At 32.8% G+C, this 19,849-nt stretch overlaps 2 protein-coding genes across 2 annotated transcripts; one reads left to right on the top strand and one right to left on the bottom strand.

Annotated features, from left to right (window-relative positions):
- Positions 1 to 1,129: 1,129 nt before the first annotated feature.
- Positions 1,130 to 3,985, bottom strand: LOC139481026 (uncharacterized). The gene is made up of 4 exons (XM_071264056.1): positions 3,918 to 3,985; positions 2,976 to 3,140; positions 2,382 to 2,751; positions 1,130 to 1,585 (listed from the first exon to the last, which is right to left on the bottom strand). Exons 2-4 carry the CDS (start codon positions 3,129 to 3,131, stop codon positions 1,281 to 1,283), a joined length of 831 nt encoding a protein of 276 aa, XP_071120157.1. The 5' UTR covers positions 3,132 to 3,140; positions 3,918 to 3,985; the 3' UTR covers positions 1,130 to 1,280.
- A 6,354-nt stretch (positions 3,986 to 10,339) lies between these two features.
- Positions 10,340 to 13,029, top strand: LOC139481025 (uncharacterized). Its single transcript, XM_071264055.1, has 4 exons — positions 10,340 to 10,435; positions 10,660 to 10,824; positions 11,560 to 11,929; positions 12,566 to 13,029. The coding sequence occupies exons 1-4, from the start codon at positions 10,382 to 10,384 to the stop codon at positions 12,874 to 12,876; spliced, it is 900 nt and encodes a 299-aa protein (XP_071120156.1). The 5' UTR covers positions 10,340 to 10,381; the 3' UTR covers positions 12,877 to 13,029.
- Positions 13,030 to 19,849: the final 6,820 nt, after the last annotated feature.

Below are 19,849 nucleotides of genomic sequence, written 5' to 3'. Positions count from 1 at the left end.
AACCTTGATGTTTTCCTCGTTATTCACACAGATTTACGATTTCAAACGAAAATCTAATAAATCTTCAATTTTTGATATTAGATAGTGAGCATGAAGTTTGGTAATCACAATACGCTACCCTGATGCACGCAACCACTATATGTACTTCAGTAAAAGGGTCGTGCTCTTTTCACAAAAACTGCCACAACAAAGTTGTAAGGACAAACGATTCCAATCCTTACTACATTAGTTTTACGGTGACCAGCGTTGTGATTTCGTGCGATTGTAAACCTTCACTTATGTATATATTCGCATAATGGGTGATGTGTTAATAAAACAATGGTTTCAATTGTACGTACTGGATACATTTTAGTACTTTATAACTGGTTTAATCCAAATTTCCTCAAATTTAAATAAGTCAGACATATCATAATCCATTTACTATGTTATAGGATATGTTCTCTTAATATTTTGATTCAACGTTGCAGTTGTTTTTAATATATGTAGGTGAATGTTATACTTTTATCTACATGATCCCTAATGTTATTACATAAACAAATATATTTGTCTTATATCCTAGACGACAAAACATTGCTTTCATTGTTATATCTTTTGGTTTTAATGTATATTTCGTCATGACAAAAAAAATCATAATGAAAAGGTTTTGTGATTTTGGAATTATTTTTTTTTTTGTATTCCATCTGACGAAATCGGTAATAAGACAATAACAGTCAAACCCAAGGAGTAAACAAGGACTCACAAAACCAAGGGACATTTACACCAACAGTTATAAATAAGAAATAAGAAACAACACGAACTCCACTAAAAACCGGGAGGGAAATAAGGTGCACCGTAAGGGTAAGCATTTCCTGCACCGTATACGGCACCCGTCGATTTATTTCTTTGTTCAGTTCGGTAATGATGGAAGGTTTTTATGACTGAGGAAGAATATCAGATATGATTTCTGGCACACTTACATTAAAATGTAAAATACATTTGTTGTTAATATACAAACTGAACTGTAGATGTGTCTTTCTTATCTCAACTGCTTTCATGGATGACAATACAATGTACGTAAATAACAAAATATCTGAAAACTTAAAAAGAATAACTAATTATCTAAAGTATATAAAAAGACAATGCGTTTATAAAATTATGATTTTAATGTAAAAAAAAACCACACAATAATTATGCAATAACAGTAAATAAATATCTGTATAGAAATATATACAATTATAAAAAAATAGTTTGTATCAAATAACATTTGAGTAAAATGAGTATAGATTTTGCAAAAAGAGTTTTTAGTGAGATCTACAAGCATCGGTGCAGTATATGCGCGGTGGACATTTGTTCTGGTTGCATTGAGATACACAATATTGATCGGCATATCTATAACGACTTTTGAACAGTGGGGTTGCCTGGCATGTTCCAACGTTTTGTCCTGAAATGGGTAAAAACCCCACTGGGCGTACTTGGTGAACACCAGTATTCGAAAACTGACTTGTCCCAGACGATGAAATAGCTATATCTGCACAACCATAAAACTGTTCTTGTGGTCCGCAGCCAATACAACAGTTATGGTTGTTATCACAGTTGTATGAATTTCCTGCAAGAAGAAAATAAATATTTGTTAAAGTATGGAAAACAATTTTCATATCCTAACACATTATAGTATGCCAAATAATTGTAATTGGTAGCAAAACGTAACTTATTAGTTCTGGGTGTTACCTTAAGGATTCTACATATTTCTAATAGTATTGTTGCATACTTAAAAATAATAATTAATACCAAAAGTCCGAATTTGCAGAAACAAAATATAATAATACAAAGGCAAACATTCGCTCGTCAGCGATTAATATGCACCAACTGTATATCATTAAGACAAAGATATTTGTGTTTCAGACAAGGTTATATATAAATATAAGGTTATTAAAAGGCAACTAAACGCTTTAATTGAGTCGTTAAAATGAGTACCAATAGCATTTTATATCGATTAACGTTGTTCTTCTTATATATTTAAGAGATAGATAAATACTCAAATTTGTCAAAACCTGTAAATGCAGGCCTGTTTTTTTTTTTGCGTTAATGGATGTGTGATCTTAGTCAAAATATTGTTAAAAATTGAAAGGACATATATTCCCAATTTTGATTGTAATATAGTGATTTTAGCCTTTATGCTGTTACATAATAGATACAATATCTGTATTAACGAAACTCTTAACCTCACGGTATGTGTACATTTTTGTGGCATCATGCTATAACTTCTTGCACATCTACCATCGTCAAACATTTCAATACTTAATAGCAGCAATTTTCTATGAACAATCAAGAGATATATCAAATTAAAAAGTTAATGTTTATGTATCAGACAACTGTTCACAAATTCAGTCAAATTATCTAACCTGTATTCCATTTCCACTGTAATACACATTGCGTACAGGTTAAACCTTGAGGTAGAATAAGATCCACTGTATATGTTCCGATTGCTCCTGGTTCATAAAATTTGGACTGTCCATTTGATTGCTTTAGCACGTTTCTATCTAGACAAGCTTGAGTGGCTGTCTGACGTGGATTGTCAACCGGACAAAGACGGAACTCAAAATATCCACGATGAGTAGCAGTGATCTGAACTTTAACTTGAATATTTTGTCCTGTCTTATATTGACTAACAATGGTGCCTGTTGCATATTTTCCTCCAGCCTCGTTGTCATGAGCCTCGTTCCAAGGGTCACCACATACTCCACATTGTCCTCCATTTAGTGTCCATTGTTTCTGAAAGAAAGAAATACACGTATATTAAATGCTTGGTGTATGGACAAGGCTGATAAACATTCAACAGAAGTTACCAGTTTATTAACGATGCACATTTTCCTTATTATAAGTATGAAGGGAATATTTTTCTTATATTTACATTGTTACAATAAAACTTTCTTAATTCTTCGTTTAAATTGTGGTTAATTTCTAGTTTTAAAAATAAGATATCTATAACAACTTACATAAAACCCTCCACAAGACATCTGGTTATCGTTGTAATTCTTAGGTGTGTTGTATCCATACCGCCACATTGTGGATCTTCCAGGAGGGGAGATAAGCCTACCGTGCCCGTAAACGGCAGCAATTAATGTAGCTAATGTAAAAATCTGACACAACATATTCTTTTCCTGTAAAGTACAAGTGATAAAATAAAATGAAATGCTTACATATTCATTATAGAAGTAAATATATTAAGTTTTGGTTGTTTTCAACAAGAAGTAAGCAACATAAGAAAAACATATAATATGTAGTTACATGGCTGCCTTTGGGCTCAAATAAATTTTTCCGAACCATCATCACAACTTCTGTAGCCCTAAGCCTTATTGGTGGAATTCGGAACAAAATTATTGTTCAAAGGAGGCTGGAGCTAATTATGTGGAGCAAAATGATAAACTACGAATTAAAACCCTGAGCCAATGCTAGCCCTAATTACACCAATTATGAAAGAAGATCGTGTGTGTCATACAATAATGGGACAGCGACCGAACATCACTAAAAAAACATAAAGACATCAAGACTTCAAAAGACGGCTTTTTAGATTAGACATGTGTCAAAATTACAACATATCGAGCTCTACATCAATACTGGGAAAGATATCAGCTAATTTTGAAGATAAAGAATGAGTGAAAATTTCAGCTATACGAAGCGTACTTAACCTGTATATAAAATATTATTAATAATGTGTTGTTCACATAAATATTTTTGTCAACTAAGTTGCACAAATAAATTTGATTAATTCGTGGATGCCAGTTTCTTTATATCATCGTTGTGCAAAACAAACGTACATATAAAAACATTTAAAAAAAAATTATTTACATTATATAATTTTTGATCTTGTAGTATGACAATACATGTTGTATTGTAATATATAAAGCTAAGAGGCAAATCAACTTAGTATTTCTTACCTAGTTCTCCACGTGCTTTTGTTTGTATACAATGTTACATGTGCTTCCATATTTATAGGAAAAGTGACGGATATAGCAGTGAATACACGCGGATTAATAAGTTTACTATAAGATAACACATTCTGTAATCTCTTCGCAACATACGTATTTAAAATGTAAAACTGCGTTGAGTATTGATAAGTGACCTATACATCTGTTAATCCCACAATGGTGTAAAAGGGTAGTCCCTGTCGTTGACCAGCAGGTGTATGACGTTTGTTCGCCTTCATGTCATTGTATTATGACTGGGAAAATACGCAAAAGGCTTTGAACACAAAAAGAAAACTAACGTGGTTCATATAACTTCCATTGTTTTTATTGTTTGTTTTAATATTTACATTATTTTATCTTTATCAATTTCAAATAAATATTGCGATTTGCTGATTTATTTTCGACCATTCAATTTCTTATCTAAACATTTAAATTGTAAATAAGATTTACAAATATGGTCATAACATCAAATGATATAAGTGGAAGAAGAATTGTAAAACAAGGTTCATTGAGTGATAACTGATTGATAAAAGGCTATTAAAATGTATACTAATTCAACTTCCTAACGCAAAATTGATCAGATGCGAGTTTAAGCTTTTTGATTTCAATAGGTCATTGTAATACTTCGTATAATTATGTATTTTTAAAATTTGTTTTTCGAGCATACCCTATAAATGACTTTCTAGAAAAAATAATGTAGTGTTGTCCATACGGTAACTGCCTCTGAACAACTGTCATATTCCGGACTTGGTATAGCCATTTATTACGTAGAAAATAGAGGATTGAACCTGGTTTTATAGCTAGATAAACCTCTCACTTGTATGACAGTCGCATCAAATTCCTTTATATTGACAACAATACGTTAACAAAACAAACAGACATAATAGGTGAAGATATAAGAAAATAGGGTACAGCAGTTTATCTTTAAATTTTCAGTTGATATAACAGGTCCAGGTTGTAAATTCATGTTTACCAAACAAAACTGGCTCTCCTTTTGAAAAAAATCCTAAAACATTTTGTGTTCAACATCGTATCATATATGTAAAATAAAAGTATATCATCATCTTGCAGAAATCCAGATGCATATCATGAGTATAAACAAACTATATGTATTAAGGTCTAAGTTTAAAAACAAAAATATCCTGCAGATGCATACTTTCACCCTTACATATTAAATGTCGTTGTGTTATATTTACAGAAATTAAAAATCCTGAATTTATGCACACTCATAGCTAGTTTGTGTACTAAAACCCTTTACAAAATATATTGCTGATTCGTTCAAATTGTACTTGTATGATTAAATAAAATTAAAATAACACTTTATAAATGTAGGTAATCCGAAGGACTTTCTTGATAAACCTTCGTCCAAACGCTCAAAATCATAAAATTTGAATGCCATTTATATAAAAATGTATACAGATTTATAAGTTTTTGAATACTTTAGGAGCGATGTGCCAAAAAAGGGGCATGAACAGGTAACCAAAATCAATGTATGGTAGACTTTGTACGAGGAAAGAATCTCAACTCAAAAAGGAAGAATACAAAATACAAATCTTATCAATCATATTTGTATCAAAGCATTGACTTCCTAGTCGATGATACTGTCGGAAACTAGCAGTCATACAAAAGCTGTATTACAAGTAAAGTGCTAGAAAATGTAGAACAAGTTTGTATATTGGGGGCGTTGTAGCTGCATAGGTAGTTTTCCTTTCATCGGGATCACTGGAACTGAAGCATGTGAAAGCCAAGGCTGTATACAATGTACTTTAACACGTAAGGAGCTATGTGCCCTAAAAAAGAAACAGGAATGGCTAAATACTACTAAGGTTAAACGATAAAATGATTTGGTATTCTTCAGTCAAATATTTGTTTTTTCTGACTTATGACGTGTCAGAGGGAAGAGGAATACTCCAAGGATGTAAGTTCAGGGGTATAAATACTTCCGCTACTTTGGGTGCCCCAACAAGAGAAATAAGAGATCAATTAATTTAGATGCTGCTGCTTATTTAATGTCAAATTGCAATTATTTCATTCATATTTAGGACGATATTAAAAAGTAGAAAATAATTTGTGTATAAAATAACACATTGATCAATGTCTGGACGTAACAGGCCTGATGTTATAATAAAACAGAGAAAGCCCGATTGACCTCTACTGTTTATTGCTTTTGATTTCAACATATGGTTTGACTAATTGTTATAGCCTATTAGCCAGGAAACACAGTATTTAATTGGTATGAAGTGGTTTTTATCAACATTTTATTTAAAAAGCAATCTGTAATACAAAATGGCACTTAATATGGGATGGATAATGTTGTGATCAGTCATGCTGCACCAATCATGTTGCTCTTTGTTAACAATAAACATAAACAGTCAGTTTTAATATCATTAAATATTGAAAAATAAAATAGTCGAAGAAACGAAGTAAATTGTGTTTGTTTCACATAAAAGCTTTTATGCATGGAACCCCCTTAAACTTTGCACTACTTAATTTAATATATACACATGGGAAAAAGTATTGCAACACCTTGATTTTTTAAAACTTGAAAAATCAGCCTCTTTTTTTGGATAAAATATAATAAAATATGTGTATAATATTATTGAAACATAGTTTATGATAACATTGGCATTGAAACGAACAAAAAATGTTTGAAAAAAAAAATGATTTATAAAACCACAATTTTAATAACAAAATGAAGTGTTTTTTGTACAAAAAAATGCATTTTACAATTTTTACTGTAGTCGAACTTAACAATGTCAGACATTTCAAAATTAATCTTCAGATGACTGTTCACCTCATGGTTGATCGTTATACGCCAAAGAATTAGTACTTTGTGCGCAGCCTCCATTCAAACGGATAACCGCATCTAAACGTCTTCTGATTCCTGCCATCAATCGACTTATTTGTTGCTAAGGTAGCAGCAACCATTTCTGATGAAGGGCATTGTTTATTTCATGATGTGTTTAAACTGGGGTGTCCTTTCGTGCACTTTCCGCCAAATAGTGTCCCAAATATGCTCGATATGGTTCAAATCCGGGCTACGATCGGGCCAAGGAAGATGAACCGAATTCCATTTGAACATTGGATCTTCCTCCACGATGCTTATTTCCAACTTTGGCGAGCTCTGCACTACATTGGATACGGAAAACTGTGTGTCTCTTCGATAGCAAAGGTCTCCGAAATGGTCTTATCGCACGATAACCAGTAGCGATGAGTCGATCTCGAACAGTTCTTGTTAAAAGGCTCCTGTATGGCCATCACTCTCTTTTTAGGATTGTCTTGTATGCAATGGGTTTCCTTCTGACCAACCTTCATTATGCTTGATTTTCCCTAGCAAATGGTATAGGGGGTCTCATTATCTCGGAAGGTCTTTAACAGCGTGTATTGCCTGATTTTTATTCTCAAAACGACTTATAGTGGAATGGTGATGACCAACAATACGTGCAGTTGTTACAGCGACATCCCTGCTTCTCTTATGCTGATAATCTGCCATCTTGCTGCAGTTAAGAGTTGTCAAGGACCCATTACAAGGTGTCAATCACATAACTTTAAAAACTTGGTTATTTAAAGTGTTGAAAACAATGAGGATAAAAACATCTGTTTTGCTGTTTACGGGTACATTAGCTGCATGTGCAGATAAAAACTTATCGAGTCAATATTTTTTTATTAAACTCAGGTGATACTTAAAAAATGTTGAACTAGTTCTATTTTACCAAATTATATCACAAAAAAATAAAGAGTGTTTTTTAATTTCAATTTCAATTTGGTGTTGCAATACTTTTTTCCATGTGTATATATTGGATGTATTGAGAGATTTATCTAAGTACAAGGTGAACTTGTCTTGGTGCAGATTTTTAATGATTCAGAGTAAAGTTTATATACTTTAAGATAAAGGAGAATTATTATATTTGTGTAGTTACAAGTACTTCCAAATCCTGTTAGCATCATCCACAAAGCAACATAGTTCCGTTGTTTCCCAGATGAATTATTGTCTACATGCATTACTCATTGATCTGAAGGTCAGAGCGTTCATCTTACACCTGATATTTTTGATAAGTAAAAAGTTTTTTTTTATCTGGTGATAATGTGTGTTGTGATTTGATATTCTATATGGTCAATTGAGTGCCTAAACCAGGTTCAAACATTTGAAAATTTCTGTACCATGTCAGGAATATGACAGTTGTAGTCCATTCGTTTGATGGGTTTTATCATTTGATTTTGCTATTTGATAAGGGACTTTGCGTTTTGAACATTTGAATTTTTCTCGGAGTTCAGTATTTTTGTGATTTTACTTTTTGTTTGTCTTCCTGGGTAAACATCTAGTCATTGGATATTTTCTTCATTTGGCAGATCCCTGGTGGATTTTATAGGAAAGCCTGGCCGTAAAAATCATTGTTTTGCCGAATAATGATCCTCTTTGAACAAATTTATCATGCTGTTGCAATATAAGAATGTTTATGCCAATTTAAGCTGAAAGATTTTGTTACCGGATGAGTCTTTTGTAGACGAAACGCGCGTCTGGCGTAAATACAAAATGTAATCCTGGTATCTATGATGAGTTTATTTATAACGATTTAGAGCAGAAAAGTAAAATAAAGGAGGTCTCAAAATTATCTGGTCTCAAATTTCAACGAGAAGTCGGACATTACTTCCTCATTTCTTCATATCCAGACATGTTTTTAACACAAATTTCTTAATGACTACGAGCGAAGAAATCATTAGGAGATAATTGTTATTTATCTTGTTTGTGATTTACACATATTTACTTCCTAATCCTGATCAGATCACAAGAAACAATCTAGTTCCCTTTCTTTTAGACAATATGAAACAAGCGGTTATCAGTCATTAATTGAATCATTTGGTCGGTTAATTAATTATGGGGTTTGATAACTTAGTCTTTCGTAATAATTCTATATTTTGTTTATTTTTCCGTTTGTCTTTCTTTTCTATTGTCATCAAGAGAGTTTTAAATTTTGTTTCAATTTAGACAGAAATTGAATTTATTAGATATCGAACAATTGCAGATATAATGATTACCATTTGTTTGTAAATTATCATAATCGTATTCGCGTTTAAGCATGCCACTGAAAACGGGCAAGCAATACCAAAAATAAATAAAAAGAACTTAAGTCAAGATCACTAAGAAAACGTCAATTCTGAAGAAAACAATACAAGTGGGGAAAATATTATCTTCTTTTTGAGTACATATATGAACTGGTCTCTTAAATAGTTGATGATGATAACCCCTCAGTTGCTACTGTAACCTACTCGTAAGGGAATTGTGACAAACAACCAATTTCTAAATAAAAACCTAAAGATATACAATCAAAAGGCAATAAGAGTTCATTGGGGGAAAGGAGTACAAAACAAAAAACAAAAAACGACGAAAAATGACGAAAAATGGTAAATTGTATCAACAAGGAGTTTTATACTCGATATACAGGTGCTTCTGGAATGTTCGCTACACGAACCCCACCAAAAACTTGGGGTGATATCACGTGCCCCGGGAGGGGAAGCAGATCCTGCTTTACATGTTATTACAAACCCGGTAAATAGCTATATATAGTCTAATTCGGTAGGTCACATTCACCAAAAAGGGTAGGCTATTCCAGTTACGACGTAAGAAACATCCGATAACATTTGTGAAACGTTTATTTACATAACGGTCAACCAACTCGTGATGTCGTCCGTACAATTTACGAAGGGATTATTTCAATTTAATCATTTGGAACTCTTGGTTTAATAGTTTCCTTGTTAGAAACAACCGTCTATCAAGAAATCATAATAGGATATACAAGTGCGGGAATATCGTACCAAGCGGGAGATATATACTCCATATGCAGGCACTGTGGAATGTTGCTAATTAGTAATTGAAAGTTCACAATTGGGAAGTTGAAATCATCTCGTTTGTCGAACAGCTTTGTTTTCAACCGACCCTCATTGTCAATTTCTAGATGTAAATCAAGACATGAGACAGACTTAACTGTAGCTGCTGTGTCTTTTATCTATAGTTCGATGGAATAGATGTGTATAACATAGTCACCAAATTTTGAATTATCATCTATATATAGTAGAAAGTAAAGTTAAAATGATATAATTAAACCGAGTGTTTCTTTAACATTTTCCTTTTCTTTTCTTCAATTTGGAAGGGTATATTGCTTATCCCTTGTTTTGTGACGTTCAGTGATACGATGAACGTAACGGTTTCAAGTTAACACAAAGCATGGGACGTCACATACGCCATTATAATGGCCCGAGATCACTTTAACCTTGAAAAGATATAAGTGCAGATCACTAAAGAAGTTCAATCAATTATTTTCCCAAAAATACGTACGTTTCGAAGAGACTAAAGTATGGATTATCTAAAAGTAAACTAATTAATCTTTACTGATTATCTTGATTATCCGTGTTTTTTACTATAAATACGGAAGCAAATGTACCATTGTATACAAGCAGCTAAAAGTTGCAATATTCAGCATTTAACAGAAGTAAGTAAAAATATATACGTTTTCGTTTTTACAAGCAATATTGTGTTTAACGCAATAAACATTTATTCAAAATTCATTTTAGACGTGAAGATCAGTGAATACATAAGAAAAGGTTTTGACATTGTCAACACTTGTAAATTATCTTGACAGTGAACATGCACAGATTTTTTTTTTTTAAATATGGAAAAAAATGTATTTATTTACTTTTACATGGTTTTCTTCAGGATATCGATATGTTGCTGCAAATCACAGTACTGGTCGCATTTATTGCATCCGTTTTGGGACACGGAAGACTAATTTCTCCTCCCGGTAGATCTACGATGTGGCGTTATGGATACAATACACCTAAAAATTACAACGATAACCAGTTATATTGTGGTGGGTTCAATGTAAGTATCAAGACAAATATATCAAAAGTATGCAATACAAAGTACAGGAATTGGTTAGTGAAAATTAATAACTAATCAGTACAAACGAACTGTTTCATCTGAGTTATACTAGACAAATCTTTGGATCAGTAATGTGTTAACTATGAGCAGTTTCATAAATGCTGTTTTAATAGTTGAGGGATAATTATTAAAATATACCGTGTTATTTTAAAAAGAAACTTACAACATCTTCATGAAAAAATTGAACGGGTACGTTTTAGAAAGTTGGAGTAGTGCACCCGGTTGTTTTAGGGTCATGTCCTCCGGTAGTTGAACATTACTATGCCATTTTGATATTTTTTATAGTTTCGCTCGTTGTATTTGGTCTAGAATAAATAAGAAAATGGCACATTTAACATGTTTTTTCATGAATGAGAATAAATGGATAATGGATGAAGTAGTATTACCTTCACTGCTGTTTCTGATAAAACAAAATGGCAGTATTCAATTTCTTATATTTTTGTCAAATGAAAATAGTTATTATCATGTTACGGTAGCTTACCATATTACTCAATACTTGTTGCTTTAAAATTCAAATTATCTTTCATCTTCTTCCAAGTTTTTCGATATCCTTTATCTGTTTTCTTAGGAAAACTAAACTTTCATTGCTGTTTTTATTATGAGTACATCAAATCAATCCCATATTTTTATTGTACATTATTGTAATGTACCTGAACACCTTCTTATATATTACAGAAACAATGGGCAGTGAATGGTGGAAAATGCGGGGTATGCGGAGACCCTTGGAATGAAGCTCATGATAACGAGGCTGGAGGTAAATATGCAAACGGTATTGTTACGGGACACTATAAATCAGGACAGACAATTGCGGTAAAAGTCCAAGTCACTGCCACTCATCTTGGATACTTTGAGTTCCGTCTCTGTCCAGTAAATAACCCTCGTCAACCAGCTACACAAGCATGTCTTGATAGATATCTACTGCGACAACCTAGTGGTCAGACTACGTTTTATGAACCAGGTGCAATTGGTACATATACAATTCATTTGGTACTCCCTCGGGGGTTGTCATGCAAGCAGTGCGTTTTACAATGGAAATGGAATACAGGTAAGGAATTCTCTAATTACTACCGTTAAAAATGCAATTTAATCAAACTACTTAGATATATACTATGAAATCGGCAATTATACCACATATATATTTTAGATTGTTTAAAATAACTCAATGATTTGATTAATAAATGTATTACGTAAAAGACGACAATGTGCTATCATTCGTTGTCAGCATTCGGTTCATTCTGATCATTATTGCATATTACTCGTAATTTCTTTTTTGTATATTTCCAATATTTAATTCTGTGTGTTCTAAAACGTTATCATGAGTGAGAGTTATTAACTTACATGAATAGGTTTATTGCAGGATATAGTCATAGAGTAACAAAATTACAGTGAAAGTTTTCGAAATCAAACCCTATAAGACTAATTAAGTTGTTTTATATAGACAAGTGTTCGGTTTACACAGTTTACTGGCGTAGATAATAAAATAGAAAACGTGAATGGAGAATGTTTCAAGGAGACAACAACATGACCAAAGAGAAGAAAACAGCAAAGAACTTTGGGTTAATTTATAACACAGGGGTTTGTCATCGTTTGGTTTTGACAAATTGTCATGTACAGTGTAGTATATTTTTGTAAAATTGATAGGAAAAAATGAAAGTAAAATTTCAATTATCTTTTTTTGTAGGGAACTCATATAACTGTGATAACAACCATAACTGTTGTATTGGCTGCGGACCACAAGAACAGTTTTATGGTTGTGCAGATATAGCTATTTCATCGTCAGGAACCAGTCAGTCTTCTAGTACTGGTACCGGTGTTCACCAAGGACGCCCATTTAGCTTCCTACCAATTTTAGGTCATAAAATTGGTACATGCAAAGCAACTCCGCTGTTTAAGAGTCGAAATCCGTATGCCGACCAATTTTGTGTCTCCCAATGCAACCGAAATAAATGTCCACCAAGTACATACTGCACGGATGCTTGTAGAAAACATTGATTTGTTATAAACAAAACTTTGTATACTCTGAGCTTTACTGTTGTATTTCATGATTTTTTTTATTTTTTTTTTACATTTTTATTTATCTACATGTTTTTACTGTTTTGCATAATATTTTTGTTCTTTTTTATAATAAATACAGCTTTAAGAAATTGTAAGTTGTTAATTATCATGTTACAATACATAAAACGACAGGATGTGATATGATCGCCATTGCAACTAAAGCCCGAAGTACAAGGATATAAACAACTACCATTTACCATGTGACATCAGCCATGAGAAAACACAAAACTGTATAGTACGCTATAATAAGACTCCGGAATAACAAAGTTCGAAACTATCCGAAAGAGAAACTGAATAGTGCATTTTATAATCGAGCTAGAGATAAAGGATACCACAGATACAGTGAAGTCGGCCTCATATCTTGACTTACATCTTTAAATTGACAATGAGGGTCGGTTGAAAACAAAACTTTACGACAAAAGAGATGATTTCAGCTTTCCAATTGTGAACTATCCATTTCTAAGTAGCAACATTCTAGCAGCACCCGCATACGGGGTATATATCTCCCAATTGATACGATATTCCCGTGCTTGCATTTCCTATAATGATTTTCTTGATAGAGGGTTGCAGCTCACAAGGAAGCTAATAAGCCAAGAGTTCCAAATGGTGAAGATGAAATCATCTCTTCGTAAATTTTACGGACGCCATCACGAGTTGGTTGACCGTTATGGAATAACCGTTTCACAAATGATATCGGATATGTTCCTAATGTCGTAACTACAATCCCCTTCCTTTTCATGAATGTGACCTACCGAATTAGACTATTTACCGCGTTTGTTATCACATAAGCAACACGACGGGTGCCACGTGTGGAGCAGGATCTGCTTACCCTTCCGGAGCACTTGAGATCATCCCTAGTTTTTGGTGGGGTTCGTATTGTTTATTCTTTAGTTTATGTTGTGTCATGTGTGCTGTTTTTTGTTTGTCATTTTTAGTCATGGCGTTGTCAGTTTGTTTTATTTTTATGAGTTTGACTGTCCCTTTGGTATCTTTCGTCCCTCTTTTATAATATGTATTCATGATCAGAGTCATTGCATGATTCATTCCCATTAAAAACAAGGAACACTAAAAAAAAAAACCCTGAAACACGGAAAACATCAGGCAAGAGTTTTTTAAAAAGAAAGTTCCCAGCTGTATGACAAACGGGACGACTTTTATTTTCCTGGTGTTACTTCTCCTTTTCCTGATTGCAATGAGTATCTGACTCTTTTTTTATGAAGATTTGCTCTCTTCCTCTGTGTACTAGCAGATAAGAGTCGAAGGGACGAACCAATTGTATAACTTTCAAACTTTTACTTTTTTATCGTTTATTTGTAAATTAAGGCAGCTGTTATCTTGCTACAATGTACATGTAGATTAACTTATTTACAAGTTTTGTTTTTATATTTCTTATGATGATTATTAATTATTTCACTAAATGAAAATAACACATGACAAAAAGCGTGCGATCGAAGCACATTACATTTATTAGAAACACCCACACCAAAACAATTCGAAGACATAAATGTACAAATACAATAGAAACTATATGACAAAAGAAACGTAAAAAGAGTGCCAAAATTAATCTGTTATTGTAAAACATAATGTGGTTTGGTTCTTTTTCTTTGTTTGTATAAAATTGAGAAAGGAAATGGTGAATATGTCAAAGCGACAACCACCCGACCATAGAGCAAACAACAGCCGAAGGCAACCAATGGGTCTTCAATGTAGCGAGAATTCCCGCACCCGTAGGTGTCCTTCAGCTGGCCCCTAAAATATGCATAATAGTACAGTGATAATGGACGTCATACTAAACTCCGAATTATACACAAGAAACTAAAAATTAAAATCATACAAGACTAACAAAGGCCAGAGGCTCCTGACTTGGGACAGGCGCAAAATTGCGGCGGGGTTAAACATGTTTATGAGATCTCAACCCTCCCCCTATACCTCTAGCCAATGTAGAAAAGTAAAAGAATAACAATATGCACATTAAAATTCAGTTCAAGAGAAGTCCGAGTCTGATGTCAAAAGATGTAACAAAAGAAAATAAATAAAATGACAATAATACATAAATAACAACAGACTACTAGCAGTTAACTGACATGCCAGCTCCAGACCTCAATTAAACTGATTGAAAGATTATGTCTTCATCATATGAATATCAGGTACAATCCCTCCCGTTAGGGGTTTAGTATCATACTATCATAAAATATATGAGAAGAACATAACCCGTGTCATGCCAACAACTGTTTTTTTAGAAATAAATGTGTTTAGTTCCGATGCAAAGACCCTATCAGTGAATCAATGTTAAAGCCAAAATATGCAATCTTTAATGACCTGACAACAGTATCGTAACTATATCCCCTTTTAATAAGTCTATTTAAAGGTTTTGTTAGTTTCTGAGGAGAATACTGACATTTTTGTGCTTTATAAAGAATATTTCCATAAAATTTTGGATGTGAAATACCTGAACGTATAAGATGTCTGCATGTTGAGTTATATTTACGAATTATTTCCTTATACCGGTGATAAAATTTAGTAAATGTTTTGACCAGTTTGTGATATCGAAAACCCTGGTGTAATAATTTTTCAGTAATACATAAATTTCTCTCGCTAAAATCTAATACATTGTTACATACACGAGCGAATCGTACAAGTTGAGATATATAAACACCATAAGATGGTGACAAGGGAACGTCACCATCTAAAAATGGATAATTAACAATAGGAAATGAAAAATCATCTCTTTTATCATAAATTTTTGTATTAAGCTTCCCGTTTATGATATAGATATCAAGATCGAGGAAAGGGCAGTGGTCATTGTTATCATTAGCTTTATTTAAAGTAAGTTCTACAGGATAAATTTCTTTAGTATACATACTGAAGTCGTCATTATTTAGAGCCAATATATCATCCAAATATCTAAAAGTATTGTTAAATTTTTGTATCAAATGTTGTTTTGATGGGTCTTTGCTAATTTTAGTCATAAATTGTAACTCATAACAATACAAAAACAGGTCCGCAATAAGTGGTGCACAGTTAGTCCCCATTGGAATTCCAATAACTTGACGATATACGGAATCTCCAAAGCGAACAAAAATGTTATCAAGTAAAAATTCAAGTGCATAAATAGTATCAAAGCATGTCCAATTGACATAGTTCTTTTGTTTATTGCTACTAAAAAATGATCTAAAAGAGTTTGAACATATGTACTCGCATTCCGACTTTTTAAATGCCCAGTTAATTAGGGATGTGAATTTTTTCTTAATAAGAATATGAGGCAAAGTGGTATATAGGGTAGAAAAATCAAAACTTTGAACAGATTCAAAATCACCAATATATGCATGCAATTTATCAAGTACTTCCAACGAGTTTTTGACACTCCAAAAGTAATTAATTCCACTATTTTCAAAGGCCTTATTTGAACAATTTATTATCAGGTTTTTTATTGTACCAAGTGTACTAGTAAGTTTTCTTTATGTATTGTAAATATACAATTTGAAATACACCGTGTTTTCTTAGAATAAAAACAAAAGAGATAACATCGGTATTTAAAATACATTTCGAAGAAATAGCAACCAATTCATTGAATCGGTTGTTGATTCATTTAATCGGTTGTTTGCTTGCTATTTGATTAATGACGAAACGGCAAATATGACATGCATAACCAAAACGAGAGCAATTAATAAATCCAATAAGCAGGCTTGGCCATAAAAGTCGACTGAGATGAAAAAAAAATGATTTTCTTTGAAACGATGTGCATTGAGTGTTTCAATTTTTGAAGTAGCTTTCTTCTAACGGTTTGAATCTACGTTTTCGCTATCTTTTTTTACAATAATTTAGCTAATTACGTAATTGTAATATTTTAATTAGAATTTGTTTGCGTCAGGAATCTCACCACTAATTGTTATCTCTTTGTAGTCTGTCTCTTTATCATTTGGTGTTCAAATGTATGGCAAATTTATGGTAGATACTGTAGTTTTCCGAACTCCGAAACAACGGTTACGTCCTCTTTACTACGCTACGTTGACTTTAACCACTGCCACCAACTCCTAACGCTAGCGTAGGTTTTTTTCAACATTCTTGAAAAAAAATTTAAATATGTCCAAATTGTTTTTATTTGTATGGAATTTTATACTATATTAATAATTGAATACAGATTTTAAAGACTACAATATAAGCTAGCAGTAATTTTTAGAAAATGATATTTTAAACTGGAGATATATTTTGGTGTATGTATACTTATTTGACCCTTGTCAAATCCAACATGGATGTTACAGAGACGATACGGAACGTACAGTGTCAGCTGTATCCACAGTTGACACTGAAACATGAACAAATTTCCTCCATAGAAAACATTCTCCAGGGAAATAATATTATAGTCAATCTGCCTGTTGGGTTTGGAAAGAGTATAATATTCCATTTGTTGCCCAGTGAGTATATTAATTCCATCAACTATTTATATTGAACTAATCAAACAAATTATGAAACATCGTGGAAATATATATTTTTGTACACTATAAATTTTATTATAATTCGATCTTGACGGCTCTTTTAAATATTTGTCCAGTCCTAAATCGGGTTCGGAACACCACCTAACAAAAAGAATCGCTCAGGCCTGAAATCAGTCACTGTCCCTCGGCTCAGACAAGGGCCAAGTTAGCTGCGGAACCGTAGCTCTTAGGTCCTTATGTTATTTTTTGACTATTTGCGGACCAGGTCCTTATGTTAGTTTTTGACTATTTGCGGACCATAGACTATGGTCCGCAAATAGTCAAAAATAACATAAGGACCTAAGAGCTACGGTTCCGCAGCTAGGGCCAAGTCTGCAAGTGATCATTTATAATATATTAAAAAGAAAAACATAACTTAAATGTGGAAACATTCAATGTAGATGAGTTCAAATAATTGTGAGGTCACACGGGCAAGGCTATTTTATCTTCAAAAATACAGATGTGTGCCCTTTTGTAACAAAAATGGGTTTTTACAACAAAATTGAAATGTACCCCTAAATATAAGAAGTATATATATGAAGGGTTGTTCCCAACCTGTTAATTTGTGGTTTAGTTATATAATGGTAGCACTCCACTATTCACCGTAGGAAAATAAAATTAAAATTGAACCACAAAATCTTTTATCATTCTCTATTCCTGGCTTTCTAATACATTAACCTAGCTGTTTGTGTTATACATGGGTATCCGGTCGTTCCGGCCTCAAACCGATCCGGCCTCAAGTCAATCCGGCCCAAAGTCGATCCGGCCCACGTCGATCCGGCCCGATAATAAAATATGAATAAACTATATTCACTATATGGAGGAATTTGTGACAAATTTGAACAGTATATATAAACGAAATCATTAGTCTATAATTGGTTTGTTTATTCAACAATTGTCTGATGATTGTGAACTAAGGTAATGCCACTTGTAACTTGAGGGGCCGTATCGACTTTAAATATGGCCCGGATCGACCCGAAAGCTTATACATGTGCATATGTATGTAATGAGTATCTTCCAAAGATTTTCAAAAGTTAAAATGGTGAAAAATAATTCCTCTATGTGTATTCATGGCAACATTCTGCATTTATTTACCATGGAATATTGCGAAAAGGGGGTGAAAATGTCACATATCCCCCATAAAATTTCAATTTTGAACTGAACTAGAATTACAATGCCTTTGAGCGTTTCCTTTTCAGAAACTCTTGACAGTAATCTACTTTATGACATGATCAAATAAAAAATGGGTCTATTTCGCCTCATTATTTTTCTTAATATACATGTATAATCACAAAGTTTGTTCCCCCCAAAAAAAATTGAAAAAGAACGTTACAATATATGCTGGACCAATGTTTGGTATGGATATGCAAATACCGACTGACATACAGGAAACAGCCTCTATTACATACATTACATAATCTTCATGTTCATATAAATTAATCCTTAGCTATATATCCAAACAAGAATTTTATTGCATCTTGCTCTCTTATTTCAAAAATCCACAGGCGTCAAAATTGGAAAATACATGTACACACCTAACTGTAAGTGCTTCCTGTAACACTATTTGATAGATATACTGAATAATTGTTTCCATATTTTTGTTTGTATCCAAGTATAACCACATTGGATGCCATATGTGGAGCAGGATTTGCTTACCTTTCCTGGGCACCTTAGATCACCCCCAGTTTTTGTTAGGCTGGTGTTCTGTGTAGGTTCTATCTTGTGTTTTTGATATACATGTAACTGTTGTTTGTCAATTTTGCATTTCATGTTTTTAGCCATTGTATTTTCAGTTCATTTTTGAATTGTTGGAATTTTATTATCTCTTTGGTATTTTAGCGATTCAGCCAACCTCTCTTACACAAGACCAAGCAATTTTGGGGACATCTTGAAACTAAGCAAATTTTATTTTGAATCATCAATATGATAAATCAAAAATATGGACAACTATTGTGACTACAGCTCACATATTTGATAGGGGCTCTGGGCTACTAAAATGTATGCTTCTGAATAATAATAATAATAATAATAATAATGATTAAGCTCTATAGATTTTTTCCAATGGGGTTAGTTCATGCAAACGGCCAACAGATTCTACATACAAAAAATATTACTTGCAGTTGTATATCTCTGAATGTTTATATTTTTTAAAGAAATATTTGAAGACCTATTATGGAAGATCAATGTAAAAAATTGAACAAGATTAATGTTAAGGTAGTTTAGCGAAGCAACGTCACCACTGTTTCGGAGTTTGGTAGTTTTCATGGTCAATTCCGAGATTGATATATACGTTGTTGGCACTTTTTTTTTTTTTTTTTTTTTTGAATGACGACCGTATGGCAATAACTAAGACTTTTTATGACATTATGTTGTTCTGGATGATGTGTGGTTGACATAAAAAAAATGATTAAATCGATACAAAAGCAACTTGGAAA

Source organism: Mytilus edulis, chromosome 7, assembly GCF_963676685.1.
Source record: "Mytilus edulis chromosome 7, xbMytEdul2.2, whole genome shotgun sequence".
Classification (NCBI taxonomy): Eukaryota; Metazoa; Mollusca; class Bivalvia; order Mytilida; family Mytilidae; genus Mytilus; species Mytilus edulis.
The sequence above is the reverse complement of the archived record's forward strand: the minus strand, read 5'-3'. Positions and strand labels throughout refer to the sequence as shown.